Raw genomic sequence first — 19125 nt, 5'->3', positions numbered from 1 at the left:
ATGATTGTGTCCCAAAATGCTTTCTTTCAGACTCTAAACTTATAATACTCATTCTACAGTCATCAAAAATTGAGAAATGCTCAAAATGTAATTGTTAACGAAGTAAAAAAATTTATAAATGTTTCCTCACGATTAAGACAAAATTTAAAGTCAAGAAGAAATGTTTCAGCAAAAGTAGTGTGCGGTTTGAAAGAATACATTTTCTGAACTATTTAGTAAACATAAAACTTTTCTTCCAAAATGTATTTATAGGTAATAGTTTTCAGAGTACAGATACACATTGATTTGTCCTTCACAGAACCTTTAAAGTCTTTTATTTCAAGTCTGTTTCATCTCGTCCAGATAGAAAAATAAATCGAATACCAAGTTTATATTTTACATAATTAATTCATAATATCAGTTTCTCTGGAAGCAGAGCGTCAATCCGGAACATTTTAAATCACAATTTTGGAAAAAAAAATTTTAATAAAAAAGAATGGGATTTTACAAACTAACTTAAACCCGTAGATGAAAACTTTTGAATAAGAAAATTCTCATTCGATTAGGATTACTGTTGTGAATCGGGCATGCCACTCTTTTTTTTTTAAATGGAGGGTCACTTGAAATTACAACAACAGTCCCTTTAATCAGTTTAAGTTTCCACCTTATTAAGTTGGCAAGATTGTAAATCCCATTCTGCCGTTGGTTAGGAGCTAGGACTATCAGCTGTTTCGGTGGTAAATCAGCTGAATCAGCTGCATCAGCTGTTTCAATGGTAAATCGGCAGATTTTGTAGTTTATGTAGTTTATCAGCTCTCTTCCACACTCAAAGAATAAGACCAATAAAAAAGGTTTCAAAGGACCAACATGGTCCATATAGAAAAGTGGAACTCTAGGGACCAGGTCCCTGAAGAATTTGTCTTGGTGGTCCAGGACCAGGAGAAGGTAACCCGTGTCCTGTTCCAAGAGTTCGTCCTCCCGGATTAATGAATAGTTGTTGCTGCTGCTGCTGCTGTCCACGTCCTTGTAAGACCAACTGTTGTTGTTGTCCTCCTCCTTGTTGAAGAATGAGTTGATTTTGTCCTCGACCTTGCTGCAGGACAATGTTCCCTTGTCCGCCGTCCTGTTGTAGGATAAATTGTCCTTGCGAGTTTTGAAGGATTTGACCTTGAATTAGTTGACCTTGGCTTGTTTGAATCATGTTCCCTTGTGTCGTCTGAATGATTTGTCCTTGTCCTTGGTTGATTACCCTAGATGTCCGGGCGTATGTCGGTGATGCGCCCACCGGTTGTGGGGGAGGGGAAAACTGATTGCCAGGAATAGAATCTCTAGTGAATCTTGAACCCTGGGAGGAGATAAGTCTGGGACTATTCTGTCCTACTGGAGCTGAACTGCCAAGCTGGAGTCTACTATTGCCTAGCGTAGATCTAGGACCTGCAAACCTGAACAAATTTTAAAATTAACATTGTGAGTAACATTTGCTTAACTAATATTTATCTTATTAAAATATCCATACATTATTCGTAAAGCGTTTACGCTTTAAAAGGGTTTGAAAGATAGAAAACGTGGGAAATAAGAAATGAGACCTTTAGAAAAATCATTTGCAATACCGAAATCCTTCATCGTAGTTTCGTAGAAAAATTAATAATTTTTTTCGTAGAAAGATGAATTATTTTAAGTCTTTTGGTTCCTGGGTTTTAACATTTTATTCTAGCATGTATTATATGTTTAGTTCTAATTCCTGATTGTTATTTATCAAAATACAGACATTAAAATTTGGTCTTCTATCAAAATGCCAGAAAAAAACCAGTTTTTTACCTTGTTAATGGTTCAGAGGGAAAGTTTGAAGAAGTCTTGATTGAGCCGGTCAATTGGGTGATAGGACCGGTTAGCTGGTTACCAAGACCGGACAGCTGGTTGCTGGAACCGGTCAGCTGGTTACCAGAACCGGTCAGCTGGTTGCTGGAACCGGTCAGATGGCTGCCAGGCCCATTCAACTGGTTAGCCGAGCTGTTAACTGTAAATGACTGGAATTGAGCCGGCTGAAGGAAGTTTGCTGAGCTGGTTGGATTGAACTGCTGAACAGACTCTACAGATTGTACAGTTTTATTGAACAGGTCACCACTACTGTACACAGGACTTGGGGCCGGGGAGGGAGCAGCAACAGAGAAGTTATTTCCTAAAGATGTAGAAATATAAAAATGTGAATTTGTTAAATTAAAAAAAAAACTTCAAAACAATTTGTTTATAAAGAAGTGGGTCGGGGAGGGGGGGGGAGGGATGATCTTTAGAGAAAGCGTGCTCGTACGAAACTTTAAATAAAACGAGTGGAAGTCGGGGGGTGAGGGGGGGAATATACCTGGTAAGAAGAACTCGTCTGATGTGACCTCTATACTGAGACCAAAGCTCTCTAGGTCCTCCTGGCTAAGACTCCGACCTGAGGGAACCTCGTAGTTCCTAAATCCTCCGGATACAGTTCCAATAGTTGTAGAACCTGAGATAAAAACTAAAGTTAACTGAATACAATTTGTATCTGCTGAATCCGCTCAAAATTTGATAAAATCGTTCCAAAATTGTTCTGTCCGATTCATAGTTACTAAATTCAAAATACACAGTATTTCCGTTGGCACAAACCCGACTTCCTCTCAAGTACCTCTTGTTCAAAAATGCAGTTTCTTTAGTTCACGATATAATGACCTTACTACCTTAGAACTGAACCGTTCTTTTCTTGATTAGGTAATTTTAACCACCAGTATTCATGCAGTATATCGTGTACTGTATATAAACATACGCTATACTTCCTAATAGATAAATAACTCAGAAATAAACTTTTTTAAATAAGAGATACTATTGAGTAAGCCGGGTTTTGATTACGGTTTTCAGCGAAAAGGGTGATAAATCGTTGGGCGAAAAAAAATTTTGTCGAAAATTTCGGATTTTTACGCATTTCGTTTGCTCGCGAGAAATACGAAAATTTCAAGAAAAAACGCGAAAAAAATTCGGGGGGAAAAATGCAATTTTGCGAAAAAAAATACGGAAGGGAAATTATTAATTATTATATAATAAAACTTCTAATGTTTAGCTCTCGAAGCAATTTTTTGCGCAATTGATTGTTGCAGCTATGGTTTTCGCGGAAATTCGCGATTAAATTGCGAAATACGAAAAAGAAAATTTTTCATTTTTTCGCGAAAGATTTCATCAGCTGGAAACCCTTGTTTTGATCGGCGGAAATACAGTGTCCAGCTTTGAAAATTACCCCCTCCACCACTCTCTCCACGCAATAATTATGAGTAAACTTGAAAATTAGATTTAAAATAATTTTTACCTATTGTTCCTATAGCTGAGGAAACTGAGGTTCCAAATTGAGAAGAACCTATTGTTCCCATACTCGTGGTTCCGATAGTTCCCAGGTTACTAGAACCAATGGTTCCCATGGAAATAGATCCAATGGAGCTGGAATCTATGGTTCCCATTGAGCTAGATCCAATTGTCATCATAGAACTTGACCCAATTGTCACCATGGTACTGGATCCTATGGAACTTGAGGTTCCAAAGGGTGAGGAGCCAATGGTTCCCAAAGAGCTGGATCCAATGGTTCGAATGGTTCCCATAGCGTTAGAACCAATAGTAGAAGAAGCACCAACAGAAGATTTTCTCGCAACAGGAAGATTGTTTCTGAAAAAAATCATCATTAATGAAAAAAACATTATACAAAAACCAGTTCTAACCTGTTTAGTTGCTGAGAGAAGGATTGAGATGGTTCAAGCCTAGTCTACCAGATAAAACCAGTTATAACCTGTTTAGTTGCTGAGAGAAGGATTGAGATGGTTTAAGTCTAGTCTACCAGATAAAACCAGTTATAACCTGTTTAGTTGCTGAGAGGAGAAGGATTGAGATGATTCAAGTCTTCTACCAGATAAAACCAGTTCTAACCTATTTGGCTGCTGAGAGGAGAAGGATTGGGATGGTTCAAGTCCTCAACCAGATAAAACCAGTTAAAACCTGTTTAGTTGCTGAGAGGAGCAGGATTGGGGTGGTTTAAGTCCTCTACCAGATAAAACCAGTTATAACCTGTTTAGTTGCTGAGAGGAGCAAGGATTGGGATGGTTCAAGTCCTCAACCAGATAAAACCAGTTAAAACCTGTTTAGTTGCTGAGAGGAGCAGGATTGGGGTGGTTTAAGTCCTCTACCAGATAAAACCAGTTATAACCTGTTTAGTTGCTGAGAGGAGCAGGATTGAGGTGGTTCAAGTCCTCTACTAGATAAAATCAGTTCTAACCTGTTTAGTTGCTGAGAGGAGAAGGATTGGGGTGGTTCAGGTCTTCTACCAGAGAAAACAGAGTCCCCACTCAAGCGTCTCATTTGATGGTTTAAATTTCCAGTCTGCTAAAATACAAATTCATGTTTTTAAGCAATTGATGAGAAAATTTTTAGTATATTTCCAGTAAAGTGGGAACGGCAAACTAGGATTTTTATTACATTTGAGAAATATACTTTAAAAAAAAATTGAAAAAACAAATAAATTGACTTTTCTTTTTATAATCTTTAATAGAAGACTTCCAGGACAAAAGTGGGATAAAAGATATTTTTTAGTGCGTAAAAAGTACTACAATACTCACATTTATTTCATCATAATCTAGACTTTTAAAAAGGAAGTACACAGTTAAAAATACATCATTAGTGAATTATCTACCTGTAATTGATCCCCGCTAGCATGCCGCACATTCCTCTGTGCCGCCTGGTATCCTTGTACACCGTCCCCACTGGCGTGCCGGCCCACACGGGACAATGCAGGGGAGTTCCGTCCGAAGGGAGACAGAGGTGACCCCGCTCGGGCGTAGTTGGGGTCACCAGATAGGTGCCGGACCGGGTGGGATCCACTGTCTGTACAACAATTTACAATTATTTTAGTTACAGGGTGGCCAAAACTTTTTTGAACCCATCCGTAAAAAAATCCGTACATTTTCAGAAGAAATCCGTACAATCCGTACAATTTTCGAAAAACAATCCGTACAATCCGTACAATTTTTTTTTTAAAAATCCGTACAATCCGTACATTTTTTTAAACCAATCCGTACATTTTTTTAAAAATCTGTACAATCAGCACAATTTTCGAAAAAAATCCCATTTTTGAAAAAAAAAAACATTAAATGTATTTTCCAGGATAAAATCCGTACAATCCGTACAATTTGAAAACAAATCCGTACAATCCGTGCAATCCGTACAATCCGTACAATTTTAGGGTAAAAAAAAAATCAATCCGTACAATCCGTACAATCCGTACATTTTGGCCACCCTGTAGTTATTAATAACTTTTTAAATTTGGATAATTGTTTCTAAAATTTGTAATTTTGTTTAAAATTTGTAACTTTGTTAAAAATTTTAATTTTGTTTAGTTATTTTGTTTAAAATTTGTAATTTTGTTTAAAATTTGTAATTTTGTTTAAAATTTGTAATTTTGTTTAAAATTTGTAATTTTTTTATTCATGAATGTTCTCTTCAGTCCTAACCTGTGTTATCTAGGCTCGGTAGCATTGTAACATTAGGTGGAACTCCCTTCATCATTTCATCCATACTTGTTCCTCCTAGAAATTCAGATATTATCAAAAATCTTATGAAAATCTAAGTTAAAAATTGACTCTTCTAAAACTTCCTAATCATAATCTGCTAAAAAACTGTTATTCTCCAAAATATATATTTTTAAATTGTAAAAAAAAATCAATCTTTCTCTTAAGAATAAAATTAGTTTTTCTTGATATACTTTAATATTAAAAAAATCTTACAATTTCTTTAACAACTCCTTCAGTTTTAACACAAATTCAATAGGCCCCTTAAAAACTAATTCACCATAGACCCTCCTCATCAACTTCTTATCTCAGCTTGAGAATTAATTGTCTTTATTTATTGTCTTTATTTATTGTCTTTATTTATTGTCTTCATTTATTGTCTATATTTATTGTCTATATTTATTGTCTATATTTATTGTCTATATTTATTGTCTAAGCTTATTGTCTATAATGTCAACTTTTAATATATTTTTAAAATTTGACTTTTTTACTTGAAAAATAAAGTTTTTCTCTATCCCAATATCCTACTTTTATGGGGAAAAAATTCAACAAGGTCCCGTAAAAATTAACTTTAAAATTCAAATATTAATCTCATCTTGTCTATTCTCTACCTGATCGTTGAACAAGTATTTTCTGATGTGGAGTCCTCAGCTGCTGCCGTCCTCCAGGCTGTCCTTGAAGTAGCTGAGGATGTCCCTGAAGAGGCTGCTGATGTCCTAGTTGATTTTGCTGCTGCAGAGGAATCTGGAGTTGATCAGAGTTTAGATTCCCAACTGAACTTCTAAACAAAGATTTTTGAAATGAACAAGTTCTAAATGAAACCGACTTAAAAAATAAAATCCCCCTTTCAAATTTAATTTAGTCGAAACGTAAAATAATAACAAGCAATCTTTTCTGTAGATTGCATTATTATTTTTATTATTAATCATTCAATTAGTATTTCGACATCATTTTGTTAATAAGGTTCCCATTAAAAATATATAAATTTTCAAATACCATTTATCTTAACACGGTACTTTAACCAGAATTAAAAGAAGGGTATGGCCGATTTACAACAGTACCCTTTAAACCTATATCTAATTCTAACTTGTGTTAAATTTTAAAACAATAATGAAAAAAATAAATTTCAGCAGGAAAAAAGCACAGAATGTAACTATTTCATCCTACATCAGTTTACAGAAAACATGCCAATCTGTAAATAGAGGGCCATAAAAAAAATTACGTACATTCTGTTCGTTATCAAATAAAAGCACAAAATCTACATCAATTATTTCTTTATTCTAAAAGAAAGATAAACATTTATAAATGAACATTCTTGAGGAAATTCCTGAGGAATTTAAAGGAAAATGTGTGAGGATTGTAATCTAGGAATTTAAACTATTTCAAAACTTATAAACATAAAACAAGATATAGGAAATATGCTTAGGCGTACAAAGTACAATAAAATCATTAAATTAGACAACAGCAATTTAACAAGTACAATGGATTTCTATTTTCAAATTAAAATCTTCAAACGGATCCATTGAGATTGAACTTCAAAAAGCAAAATAAAAAATTGTAGTAAGGATTCACTATTAATGATCGTGAGAAATTCCTTTAATATAATCCGGATTTGCCATGTTTTCATTAAATCAAGTTGACGATTGAGAAAGCTTATCAATAATGCATTTAAGTTCTGGGAAGCTGGAACTTAAAGGAACTGTTCACTTAACTTTAAGGAACTCTCTAATTAAAGATTGGCATGTCCGATTCACGATACCCAATTATACAAGAAAGATATCGTCGCTTTTCTTGACTAAAAAAGGTTAAATTAAAAATTGACACTGCAGCATACTTCCGTAAATCACACTTGCAGAGAAACCAAAATTCAAAATTAATAATTTTCAGCTAAAAAAAGATAAGTAATTAGTCCTTAATCAGACACAGGTTTAAAGGTTACCGTTGTGAATTGAAAGTGCAATTCCATGAACGAGGGGTCTAAGGAAATTACTTGAACAGTCAGATTAATTTTATAATTATTTTAAACTACTCTTTTATCATTCAGTATTGAACTTTATTGATATTTTTGTATTTAACGAATAAAATTTTATGAAATTACTTACAATAAAGTTTTATGATTATTTCTAGTTGTTTACCTTTGTGCAATAACAGGCTGATGAACTCCACGGACTTGGTTCTAAAATGGAAATAGTAAAAATTGAAAACTTTTAAACATTTTATATTTAAGATTTCTATTTTCAAATTGGTTCTTATTTGCAAAAAAAGATCAATACAGTGAGAACCAGAAAACAGTGGATTATGAAGACGACATTGAAGTAATAATTAAAGTATCTAATGTAGTTACAAAGAAAGCACTTTTACTTATTAAATAACTTACAAGTAAAATGGTTTCCGTGTACAACGTACAATAGCTGTACCTCAATTGGACTATTTAAAGTCATAACTTAAGTTTGAAAGTCGTCTTACTGTTTCAAAGTTTTCTGGTTCTCACTGTATGTTTAACAGGTATTTATCTTGTTGTTACGTACCAAACTCATTTTTCGAGATAAAGCTTGAATTACCAAATTAAGTACAAGAAGGCGAGGAGGGGGGAAGGGGTGGGGAGAAATTACAAAATAATTAAAAGTAAAATGAGATGTGGGCCGGGTTCATAAAAAAAAAAATAACCTGGTGGGAGTTTGCCGCGTTGTTGATTTGAATGGATCGCTCAATCTCCTGCCTTAGCTGCAACTCAATCGCGCTGATGTGCGCCTATTCGATTGTAAACATTAAAACCGGGTTATTAAAACAATATTTATCATTACTGTTATTTCGTACAGCGTTTAAGGGTGCAGGTGCATGGAGTGCATAGTACTGTATGAGTGTAAAAAGATGTAATATGCTTATTGTAGGAACTTTTGTATTTAATTGGGATGAAATATGTTCTACTTCAGTAGTCGACCTTAGAAAATAACTTCATCATTAATTTATAGCGAATAAGCGCTGAAGTGGTAGAGATAACATATATCAGAAATGATTTAGTTTAATTGAATCGAGTACAAAATATATCGCTTTATAGGAACAATAAAACAATAATTCTAACTAGATTTAATCACTGGCATAAATTCACAATTAAAAAATAATTAGACTTTTTATCCCGCTTATTCGATCTTCGACCTTCCGTTACGATCTCTGTTTTTAAATCATTGATAGCTGAATGTAATAAAAAATTAAAGAATTTTTTCTTTTACAAATGTTGCTTCTAATTTTCTACTGAATGACATTTTAATGGTGCAAAAAGGATTTTAAAATGGCATAGTTCAACCTTAATCTAAAAAAATGGCATTTCCAAAGTTTTAACATTTTTAAGGCCAAATTGTTTAACTTTGATGGATGTGGCTTAGCACCATCCAAATGTTAATAAAAGAAAAAGTGTTCTTAGTGTAAAATGCATATATTTCCTACCTCCTGCTGGTCCCCAACTAGCTCAGTATCCATGGAGGAGAGGATATCTGGTCCCATTATCCTCTCCAGTTCCGGCCAGTTCAACCCATCAAACAATTCCGAGATATCCTTGAGAGTATTGACATTTTACAGGGTGCTTTATTTTCTTCAAATATCATTCCCCCCAGAAGTTGAGGATGAATTATTAAGGATTTCTGGTCTAAATGAGGAAAATAAATGCATTTTAGGGGGAAATGTCCGAATTTTTACGGAAAAAAAGTATTGAAAAGATAAGAAACTTTCCTTCTTGGAGCGTTGTAATTCTTAAAATTGTACACCCCTGGATAAATAGTTTGAATCTATCCATTTACATAGATATAAACAACAGAACACAGAGTTTAGCTATTAAAGCTCTCAGACGCCAGAAATTCTTTTTATGCTTACGTATGGGTTTTGAAATTGGAAAATATATGATTAAGAAATGTGGACAAAGAATTTGTGGCAAAAACGTTGATAAAATTTTAACTAACTAATAATGTCTGTTGTCAATTTACTTTCTGTTAATTCACCCTTTGTCACTTAAGAAGAAAAAACACAATTGAAAATTGAAAGAAAAACAAGAATATTAGACAATTGTAAGTAGGGGCATGTAAAACTGAAAATGGAGGGTCACTTAACATGACGTGGAAAGTGACATAAAACTCTATACCTGAGTACTAGGAGACTCCCTGTCCGCAATACTCACTTCTTTTCCTGAATTGAGAGGACTAAGAAGTTTAGCTGCTAGGATACCACCAGGGGGGCCAGGTTTTCCCCCTGGCTTACCTCCGCCGTTTCCAGAGTTGTTATTCCTATTTTGTAAATCTCGAAACCGGTTTATAACTTCCGCACGCGGTAAGCTTTTGTTCGGTATTTCGGACCATTTCGGCGGAGTACCGCTAATATGTCCTGGGGCGGGCTCCTTCCGAAGTAGGCTTTCTAGGGAGGCGGAGCCTTTGGGGGGTCCCTCGTTCAGGGCGGGGATTTTCTGAGGTGGACCCTCGTCCAGGGCGGAGAGGCGTTTCGAGGCAGATCGTGCTTCCAGGAGTTTTGATAGTTCTGTTAGTTTAGATTTAGATCCAGGATCCTTGGCAGGCTCATTCAGTCTTCTACAAATACAATTTGTAAAAATATTAGTCGACAATTAATTATTTAATCAATTAACTATTTAATCTATCAATTGTTTAATATATTGAGTATTTGATCAATTGATTATTCAATCAATTGAGTATTCAAACAATCTACTATTCAATCAATCGATCATTCAATTCATCAATTCATCAATCAGTCAATCAGTCAATCAATCAGTCAATCAATCAATTATTCAATCCTATCATTTGATCATTCAATCATTTAATCAGCCAATCAGTCAATCAGTCAACCAGTCAATCATTCAATCATTCAATCATTCACTCATTCAATCATTAAATCATTCAACCATTCAATCATTCAACAATTCAATCAGTCAATCAGTCAATCAGTCAATCAGTCAATCAGTCAATCAGTCAATCAGTCAATCATTCAGTCAATCAGTCAATCATTCAATCATTCAATCATTCAATCATTCAATCATTCAACCAGTCAACCAGTCAACCAGTCAACCATTCAATCATTCAATCATTCAATCAACCTATAATTCAATCAGTCGAATCCTTAGTAACGAGCCAAATCAATTAAGACTTTGTTAAGACAATCTTTATTCTTCTTTTTCTGTATATCACTCTATTAAATAAAATTTCTAAAATCCTTACCTTAATAATTCAGATTCTGACTGTTGTGGTTTATCAGACTTTCCGTTTAGTAGTTGACGTAGAGATATATTTTCAATAGGGATAGGTCTTGACACGTTTTCCTAAATAGATTAATAGAAATGAAAGATAGATAGATGAATAGATGAATAGATGAATAGATGAATAGATGAATAGAATATATGAATAGATGAATAGAAAAATAGATGAAGAGATAAGGAGCTTAATAGATGAATAGATGAATAGATGAATAGATGAATAGATGAATATATGAATAGATGAATAGAAAAATAGATGAAGAGATAAGGAGCTTAAGAGATGAATAGATGAATAGATGAATAGATAGATAGATGAATAGATGAATAGATGAATAGATGATGAATAGATGAATAGAAAAATAGATGAATAGAAAAATAGATGAAGAGATAAGGAGCTAAAGAGAGGAAGAGATGAATAGATGAATAGATGAATAGAAGAAGAGATTAGGAGCTAAAGAGATGAAGAGATGAATAGATGAATAGATGAATAGAAAAATAGATGAAGAGATAAGGAGCTTAAGAGATGAATAGATGAATAGATAGATAGATGAATAGATGAATAGATGAATAGATGAATAGATAAGGAGCTTAAGAGATGAATAGATGAATAGATAGATAGATGAATAGATGAATAGATGAATAGATGAATAGATGAATAGATGAATAGATAGATAGATGAATAGATGAATAGATTTAAAATTTCGTGATGATGATGGACCAAACCTCTGTAGAGTAAAAAAGTTAGTTCCACATTTATTGAAAATATATTTCGGTCTGGGTTGATGAATAGATGAATAGATGAATAGATGATAAATAGATAAATAGATAAAAAAGATAAAAGATAAATAGATGAATAGAAAATAGATGAATAGAAAAAAAGATGAAGAGATAAGGAGCTAAAGAGAGGAAGAGAGGAAGAGAGGAAGAGAGGAAGAGATGAATAGATGAATATTAATGAAAGGATGAATATATGAATAGATAAATAGATAAATAGATGAATAGATGAATAGATGAATAGATGGAAGGATGAATAGATGAATAGATGAATAGATGAATAGATGAATAGATAAATAGATAAATAGATGAATAGATGAATAGATGAATAGATGGAAGGATGAATAGATGAATAGATGAATAGATGAATAGATGAATATTAATGAAAGGATGAATATATGAATAAATGAATAGACGAATATTAATGAATAGATGAATTTATGAATTGAAGAATATATGAATGGATGGATCTATGATTTAATGGAGGGAACGAGATACTTTTATTGTACACGTTTTTCTTGTTAAAGTTAAATCCTAGTTATTATTGTCTAGGACTTTTTCAGATCACTCTTTTAACTGTTATCTGTGTAAATGTACCTTTGAGGTTAAGAGCTCCTTGAGTAGCTGATTAGACTTCTGAGGTAGAGGGTTTCTAGCTTGGAGACCAGGAGAAGTTCTATATAATCAATCAATCACAAACAGTCAACTGATTTTTCAATCACAACCAAGCAACCAACTAACCCACAAAAACAAACCCAAACACCAACACAACCAACCCACCCACCCATCAACAAACCAGCCAGCAAACCAGCCAACCAGCCAACCAACTAACCAATCAACCAACCAACCAACCAACCATGATTACCCAATCTTATAAACCAACATACTCTTCATTAGCAGCAAAATTATACCTTAAATTAGAATTGTTTGAAGAGAGTAAACTAGTGAGAATTTCATTCTTCCCAGATCCAGAGGAGATAGAAGATGGGTAGGATGCTGACATCGGAGAGTTTGGTGAGATGTATGGTCTGGGGGCGGGAGGATTGGGTGAGGTATAGGGTCTGGGGGCGGGAGGATTGGGTGAGGTATAGGGTCTAGGAACGGGAGGATTTGGTGACCCATATGGCCGCATGGGAGTAGCATTAGAAGCAGTGTAGGGATTTGAGGTGGGGGAACTTGTGGTTTGAAATTGTTTAATTGACGGATTGTTTGTCAGTAAGGAAGATGAGGACTGGGGTTGAGAAAATGACAAACTAGTAGGCTGGTTTGAGGTATAGGATACAGAGGCCAGTTGGCCAGAGGAAGGTGGCTTGGAAGAATATGAACCTTGAGGATTGGAGGGAAAAGTTGCCTTAGTTGATTGGATGGTAGAATATGATGCTTGATTTGAGGTGTAGGAGAGCGTGGAAGGCAGTTGACCTGTAGTATCTGATTTGAAGGGGTTTAGCACAGCAGTCTGATGGGGGTTGGTATCCCCTCCCGGACTAGAACCCTGTTGGGTTGCAATAGGTCGCATACTGGTCGTACTGTGCAGGTAGACAGGGCGGGGAGAGGGAGACGGAATTACTGAGAGGTTTGCAAAACTTATTGGTGGTAGACCTGGTCGTATTCTCTCCAGTGTCCCAAACGAGAGACGGGAAGAGTTTGAGGAAGATACAGCTTGAGATATTGAGCTGGGTGAGATAGTTTGGTAACCTGTACTAGGTGTAGGCACATGTTGGGTAGAGGTAGGAGAGGAGATAGATCTCATCAGAGCAGGAGATGGTTTGGAGCTGGAGGAGGGGTTTCTTTGATTCTCCTGCAACTGTCGTGTAGCAGAGTTTAGGAGAGGTGTAAAAACTTCAGTCTCACCTCGAAGGAATGAAGCCAGATCAATCCCAACACTCTCATCCTCATAGGCTATGGGCGGTATCTTCTTAATAACGATCTCACGGTCTGGTGGTGCCTGGGGGAGCTTAGGTGTGGTTCCATAACTAGCCGTGTTAATTCTTGGAGGTTCAGGACTAGCGACCGAACTAGGGAAATCCATTCTCAATGCTGGCAATTCATCCTTCTTTATGTCACTCTCCCGGACAATATGATGGGTTGACATGACAAATCCCTTTGTGCTGGTTTCTCCTTTGAATATCTTAGATTTGGATTTAACATGTACAGTGTAGTGCGGAGGAGGAAGCTGCATACGGTAAACTCGGCTTACATGGGACCCCTCACAGCGGAGCATTTGGAGATGGACATTCAGAAGGGGAGCATCCTGAACATTTTACAAAATATGATAAACGAAATTTCTTGCTCCAAATTTTCCTTAGCAAAATAAATCAGATTATCTAATGATAAAAGAAAACTTCTATTATTATGCTCAACCTTTTCATTAAAGAGAGCAAAATTGAAGTTGGGGTCATAGTTTGGGATTAATTAGAGATAATTCATAAAATTAAAAAAGAAATTATTTCAAATAATAAGTGAACTTTTGTCATGAGGACCCAATTCATCTAAAGGGTGGATACTGATTTGTGGATTAGGGAGGGATAAGATTAACAAATTTAAAACTCTACCTGAGGATGGACAATATCAGTGAGCTGTTTCCCAATGAAGTGAGGACCAATAACCTCTACATACTGCTCTGGGAGTCCGCTAGTATCCACTGTGCTTACGCTCCAGGTCTCAAGCTCAAGCTTAATATACAGTTTAAAACAGCTGTTAACCTTGCTTTGGAATAACAATAACTAGTTCCTTAAATACGGTCCAATCCACCCACTCCTCAGGCTCAAGCTTAATATACAGTTTAAAACAGCTGCTAACCTTGCTTTGGAATAACAATAACTAGTTCCTTAAATATGGTCCAATCCACTCACTCCTCAGGCTCAAGCTTAATACACAGTTTAAAACAGCTGCTAACCTTGCTTTGGAATAACAATAACTAGTTCCTTAAATATGGTCCAATCCACTCACTCCTCAGGCTCAAGAAATTAATTTTTAATTTTTAAAAAATAATCTTAAAAAATACATTGTAGGAAATGTTTAAATCTCAAAACTAAACGTTTGAAGGAATATTCAGCCCCTCCCCTTTATACATTTACATCGGAGTGCTTGTTATTTTTCGACAACAAACTAACAACATGAAAGAAAAAGATGTTATAATAATATAGAGAAGTGTGAAACAGAGATTAAAAGCAAAATACGTAATGGCAATCATCTTTTTAAATCGCGCTAATCAAAACTCAAATTTATAATTAATTAAGATATTGAATCAGCTTAATTAAGGATTTGGATGATTGTAGTGCATGATTGATTGATTGTTTGATGCTACCTGAGTTGTGAAGGACTCCACCGGAGTTTCAGAACAACTCTCATTTGAAGCAAGACGACGGGCAATGCAGAGAAGTGCACTAAAATAATTTATATAATTAACCACTTTAGGTATCAGCAGACTTCTTACTTCTTTGGTGTCTTATCTGTATTCATCAGAAATCTGGAAATTTATTACAACCCCCTTCCCAACCACCCCCTTTCAAATCAGTACTGTACAATGTAAACATGGACAGGCAAAATTTTAAAGCACTTGAAATTCTTGCTGCAAATATCTAGTATTTCTTTTAAACTTTTGGAAGAATCATTTAGTGTCTAAAACATTGTCAAACAACAGAAGTGCTTCAGAACTTTCTGCAATTTGTAAAATAATGTTAAAAATTTTAGTATGTCGAACCGAAAAGATAGATGTCTAGAAAATATATGGTATAAACTCCACCTTTTGTCCTTGTTCAGCTTGTCAGGGGTTAACATAACAATAGCAGTGACCTGCATATTCTCAAACGTATCATGCTACAGGGGTAACAATTAGATCATAAATAATGAAATAATGATCAATAATGAATAAAAATGATAATTATGATTTCCACGGAATGATGGTTGATCTTTTATTTATTTATTTATTTAATAATGATTAATAATGATTGATAATGATTAATAATGATTGATAATAATTAACGATTAATAATGATTACTTAATGATTAATTATAATTAATAATGATTAATAATGATTAATAATGATAAATAATGATTAATAAATATTAATAATGATCAATCATGATCAATCATGATCAATATTGATCTATAATGATCAATAATGATCAATAATGATCAACAATGACAGAGATTAATCATAAAAAGTTATAGTGGTTGGTAATTATAATAAAAATGAAATGGATTGAAAATTATAAAAATAGTTGTATTGAGCAAGAGAATATTTTCGAAAGTTTTACCATTTTAACTTTAAATTTAAAAACATGCCATTTTCTCCCCATTTCTATCTATAAATCTCCTTAGTGGATTCATATATTTTTTAATCTAATGGTTTCCTTGTTTTTAGATGATTCTGTTTTGATTGATTTCAGTCTGAATCTGAAAAATAAGTGGATTGTTTATATAAATGTCATATAGAGTCAAGAAGGGCAAGGGGGGGGGGAGTAGCAAACGCTGAGGATTAAAATTATTAGTTTTCTAGATAAAATATAAAAAAGAAAATAAAAATCTATAAAAAAAACGTGACAAAAACATATTTTCTTTAATGAATGATATTATAATCAGGTTTTCTAACCTTATATTAAATAAATTACTCCGGTCCAGGTTCTTTATCTCTTTAGGACCACACTCCCCACTCAACCTCTTCCAACTCGTCCAACTCTCAGTCTGTAGGTTCACAGAGAACCTGGAAATCAATCAAATAATCAATCAATCAATCAACCAATCAATCAACCAATCAATCAATCAATCAATTGTAAAATATAAATTATTGATAACTGATCAGGCCAGGCTCTCATAATCTCGATTATATAAAAATTTTAACTGACGTAAAACCACGTTTTGCTACTTGCTACAACTAGGATGATTCTAAAAAATGTCTCTCATCCCCCCCCCCGTCAAAACTTCCCCAGTAACCTGTCAACTAAAAACCCCCTGGACCTACCTGGCATGGTCCCCAAGATGAATGAATGAGTAAATGGACTGGTCTGTAATATTCTCCTGACTGAAGCCCAGGAACTCGGACACGTTCTCGCTCACAAAGTCCACCTGACCGTTACTTCGGACAATAAACATAAATCCATCCAGAGCTTCAAGAACAAGAGATCCTGAACATTAGGAGGTCAGTTTAGAGGTCACTAGTCTTCACAGTTCAGTTAAGAGGTCACTAAGTCTTCAAAGGTCAGTGAAGAGGTCACTAAGTCTTCAAAGGTTAGATTAGAGGTCACTAAGTCTTCAGAGGTCAGTTTAGACTTAAGAGGTTAGTCATACTTTCGTAATCTCTCAATGTCAATCTTTTAAAATTTCAAAAATATTTAACTTTAGTTTTCAGCCCACAAAATAAACATTAATTGTTAAGACCTGGCAAAGCTAAGACTTTACCTAATATCTCTTTTGGTAGAATAGGTTGGTTCGCAGAAACAGGACCTTGATTCACACCAAACTGATCTGTTCGTATTTCACGCAGTCGTTTCACTGTCTCTCTGTGATAAAGGGATTTTTAGAAAAATTCTAAACAAGCTTCATGTCCAAAATGCAACATAAAAAATAAACCATTTTATCACAACGATCACTTATCGTTATTTTTCTATTTCAAATGGGGCAGCAACCTTTTCTAAGAAAGTTACCAGAGCTGAAAACTTTATAATGGTGGAAATCGAGAATAATGCTTGATCTCCTCTTTTTTCTTAATATCCAGATTAAATAATGCTTGTTCTCCTCTTGTTCTTAATCTCGATTAATTTACATATCGGGATTAAGGATATCCCGTTTTAAAGTTTTCAGCTCAGTACAATATTAAATAATTTTTGAAAACAAAGATAAAACAATTAAGATATGTGTGCTGTGGCATTTTTCAAATTCAAAAAAGTTTTGGAATAAAGTTAGGTTTTTGCTAAATTGTTTTACTGCTGTAAGTTAGAATAGTTAAAATTTGTCAACATGAAAAATAATAATTGAAAATTAAAATTTCAGACGAATTTTTTTTAAATTCAATTAAAAAATACTAAGAGAAAAAAGTTTACTTGAGAATTGATCCTTTCTCTGTTCTTGGATCAACAGTGCCAGACGAATCGTCAGAATCACTAAAAAATAAATATTTTAACAAAAATCTTCCACAAATAATTTGAAAATTGGAATGCTCGCAGATTTCATCTGGGTTTATTATATCTTTTTCTAAAATTGAGCCAATGTTTTTCTAAAAACATGGAAAATGGTTTAATAACAAAAATAAGAACATTTTATGTCAATTTAAAGTAAACAAAATGCTTAGGTACAAATCTTATCGCCTATAAATTGTCATATTTTGTAGGACACTCTATACCGAATACACGTGCAATACCATATTGTCTTCAAATTGTTATGTTTATTGGGACAAACTGTACCGAATACATGTGCAATACCATATTGTCTTTAAAATTGTTCTGTTTATTGGGACACACTGTACCAAATACATGTGCAATACCATATTGTCTTTGAATTGTTATGTTTATTGGGACACCCTGTACCGAATACACATTCGATACCATCTTGTCTATAAATTGTTCTGTTTATTGGGACACCCTGTACCGAATACATGTGCAACACCATATTGTCTTTAAATTGTTATGTTTATTGGGACACACTGTACCAAATACATGGGCAATACCATATTGTCTTTAAATTGTCATACTTATTGGGACACCCTATACTGAATGCATATTCAACATAATCTTGTCTTAAAATTGTTCTGTTTATTGGAAAACCCTGTACCGAATACACATTCCATACCATCTTGTCTCTAAATTGTTATGTTTATTGGAAAACCCTGTACCGAATACACATTCCATACCATCTTGTCTCTAAATTGTTAGGTTTATTTGGACACCTTGTACCGAATACACATTCTATACCATCTTGTCTCTAAATTGTTAGGTTTATTGGAAAACCCTGTACCGAATACACATTCTATACCATCTTGTCTCTAAATTGTTCTGTTTATTTGGACACCTTGTGCCTAATACATATTCAATGCTATCCTGTCTCCTCCTTCCCCATTTCAATATTTTCCGCCAGAAGTTAGGAATGTTTGCACGGAGCGTAAAACTTTCTCAGACTTGAGAAAATAAATGATTTTTAGAGGGAAATCAATCAATTTTTGGGTAACGTGTATTAAAACAGAGGAAAAAACTTGTCTTTTAATTTCAAATTTGTCATTCCCCCCCCCCCCCCCCCACAAAATAATTTATAATTTTCACCAAGGGGGTGGTAAAGGTAATTCTTAATAATATACACCCCTGTTTTCATGTTATGTGGGACACCCTGTACCTTATCTCTGGTAGATTTACTGAGATGAGCTGGGATAGCTCCTCTAGATAGAGATTCTCTTGATCCCGTCTTTTCTTCTCATTATCCCGTTTATTCGGATTTGTGAGGTCATCGTCAACAGTTCCAGACTCCCCATTACTTGTATCAGACATCACCTTAATTAACAGTAAAGGGACTAGACACAGAATTACAAGTGATCCTCCAATTCAAATGTTCGGGAAAAATGGAAGGAG

The 19125-nt window shown here is 34.4% G+C and overlaps 1 protein-coding gene across 2 annotated transcripts; it reads right to left on the bottom strand.

Annotated features, from left to right (window-relative positions):
* Positions 1-355: 355 nt before the first annotated feature.
* Positions 356-19078, bottom strand: LOC111705892 (nuclear receptor coactivator 1). 2 transcript variants are annotated; one of them, XM_023478591.1, is made up of 24 exons: positions 18893-19078; positions 17611-17670; positions 16970-17070; positions 16533-16695; positions 16164-16274; positions 15925-15967; positions 15314-15387; positions 14876-14954; positions 14121-14240; positions 12480-13819; positions 12166-12244; positions 10760-10860; positions 9679-10117; positions 8991-9098; positions 8214-8297; positions 7682-7722; positions 6158-6327; positions 5490-5564; positions 4673-4863; positions 4259-4365; positions 3305-3654; positions 2339-2473; positions 1798-2158; positions 356-1421 (listed from the first exon to the last, which is right to left on the bottom strand). In XM_023478591.1, the coding sequence occupies exons 1-24, from the start codon at positions 19042-19044 to the stop codon at positions 872-874; spliced, it is 5034 nt and encodes a 1677-aa protein (XP_023334359.1). In that variant the 5' UTR covers positions 19045-19078; the 3' UTR covers positions 356-871. The 2 variants fall into 2 exon arrangements, with proteins under 2 accessions (XP_023334359.1, XP_023334360.1); XM_023478592.1 differs by having other exon boundaries at positions 4259-4362.
* Positions 19079-19125: the final 47 nt, after the last annotated feature.

Source organism: Eurytemora carolleeae, unplaced genomic scaffold (genome assembly GCF_000591075.1).
Source record: "Eurytemora carolleeae unplaced genomic scaffold, Eaff_2.0 scaffold614, whole genome shotgun sequence".
NCBI classification, from domain to species: domain Eukaryota; kingdom Metazoa; phylum Arthropoda; class Copepoda; order Calanoida; family Temoridae; genus Eurytemora; species Eurytemora carolleeae.
Note: the sequence above shows the minus strand (reverse complement) of the source record. Positions and strands in the feature narration are given on the sequence as shown.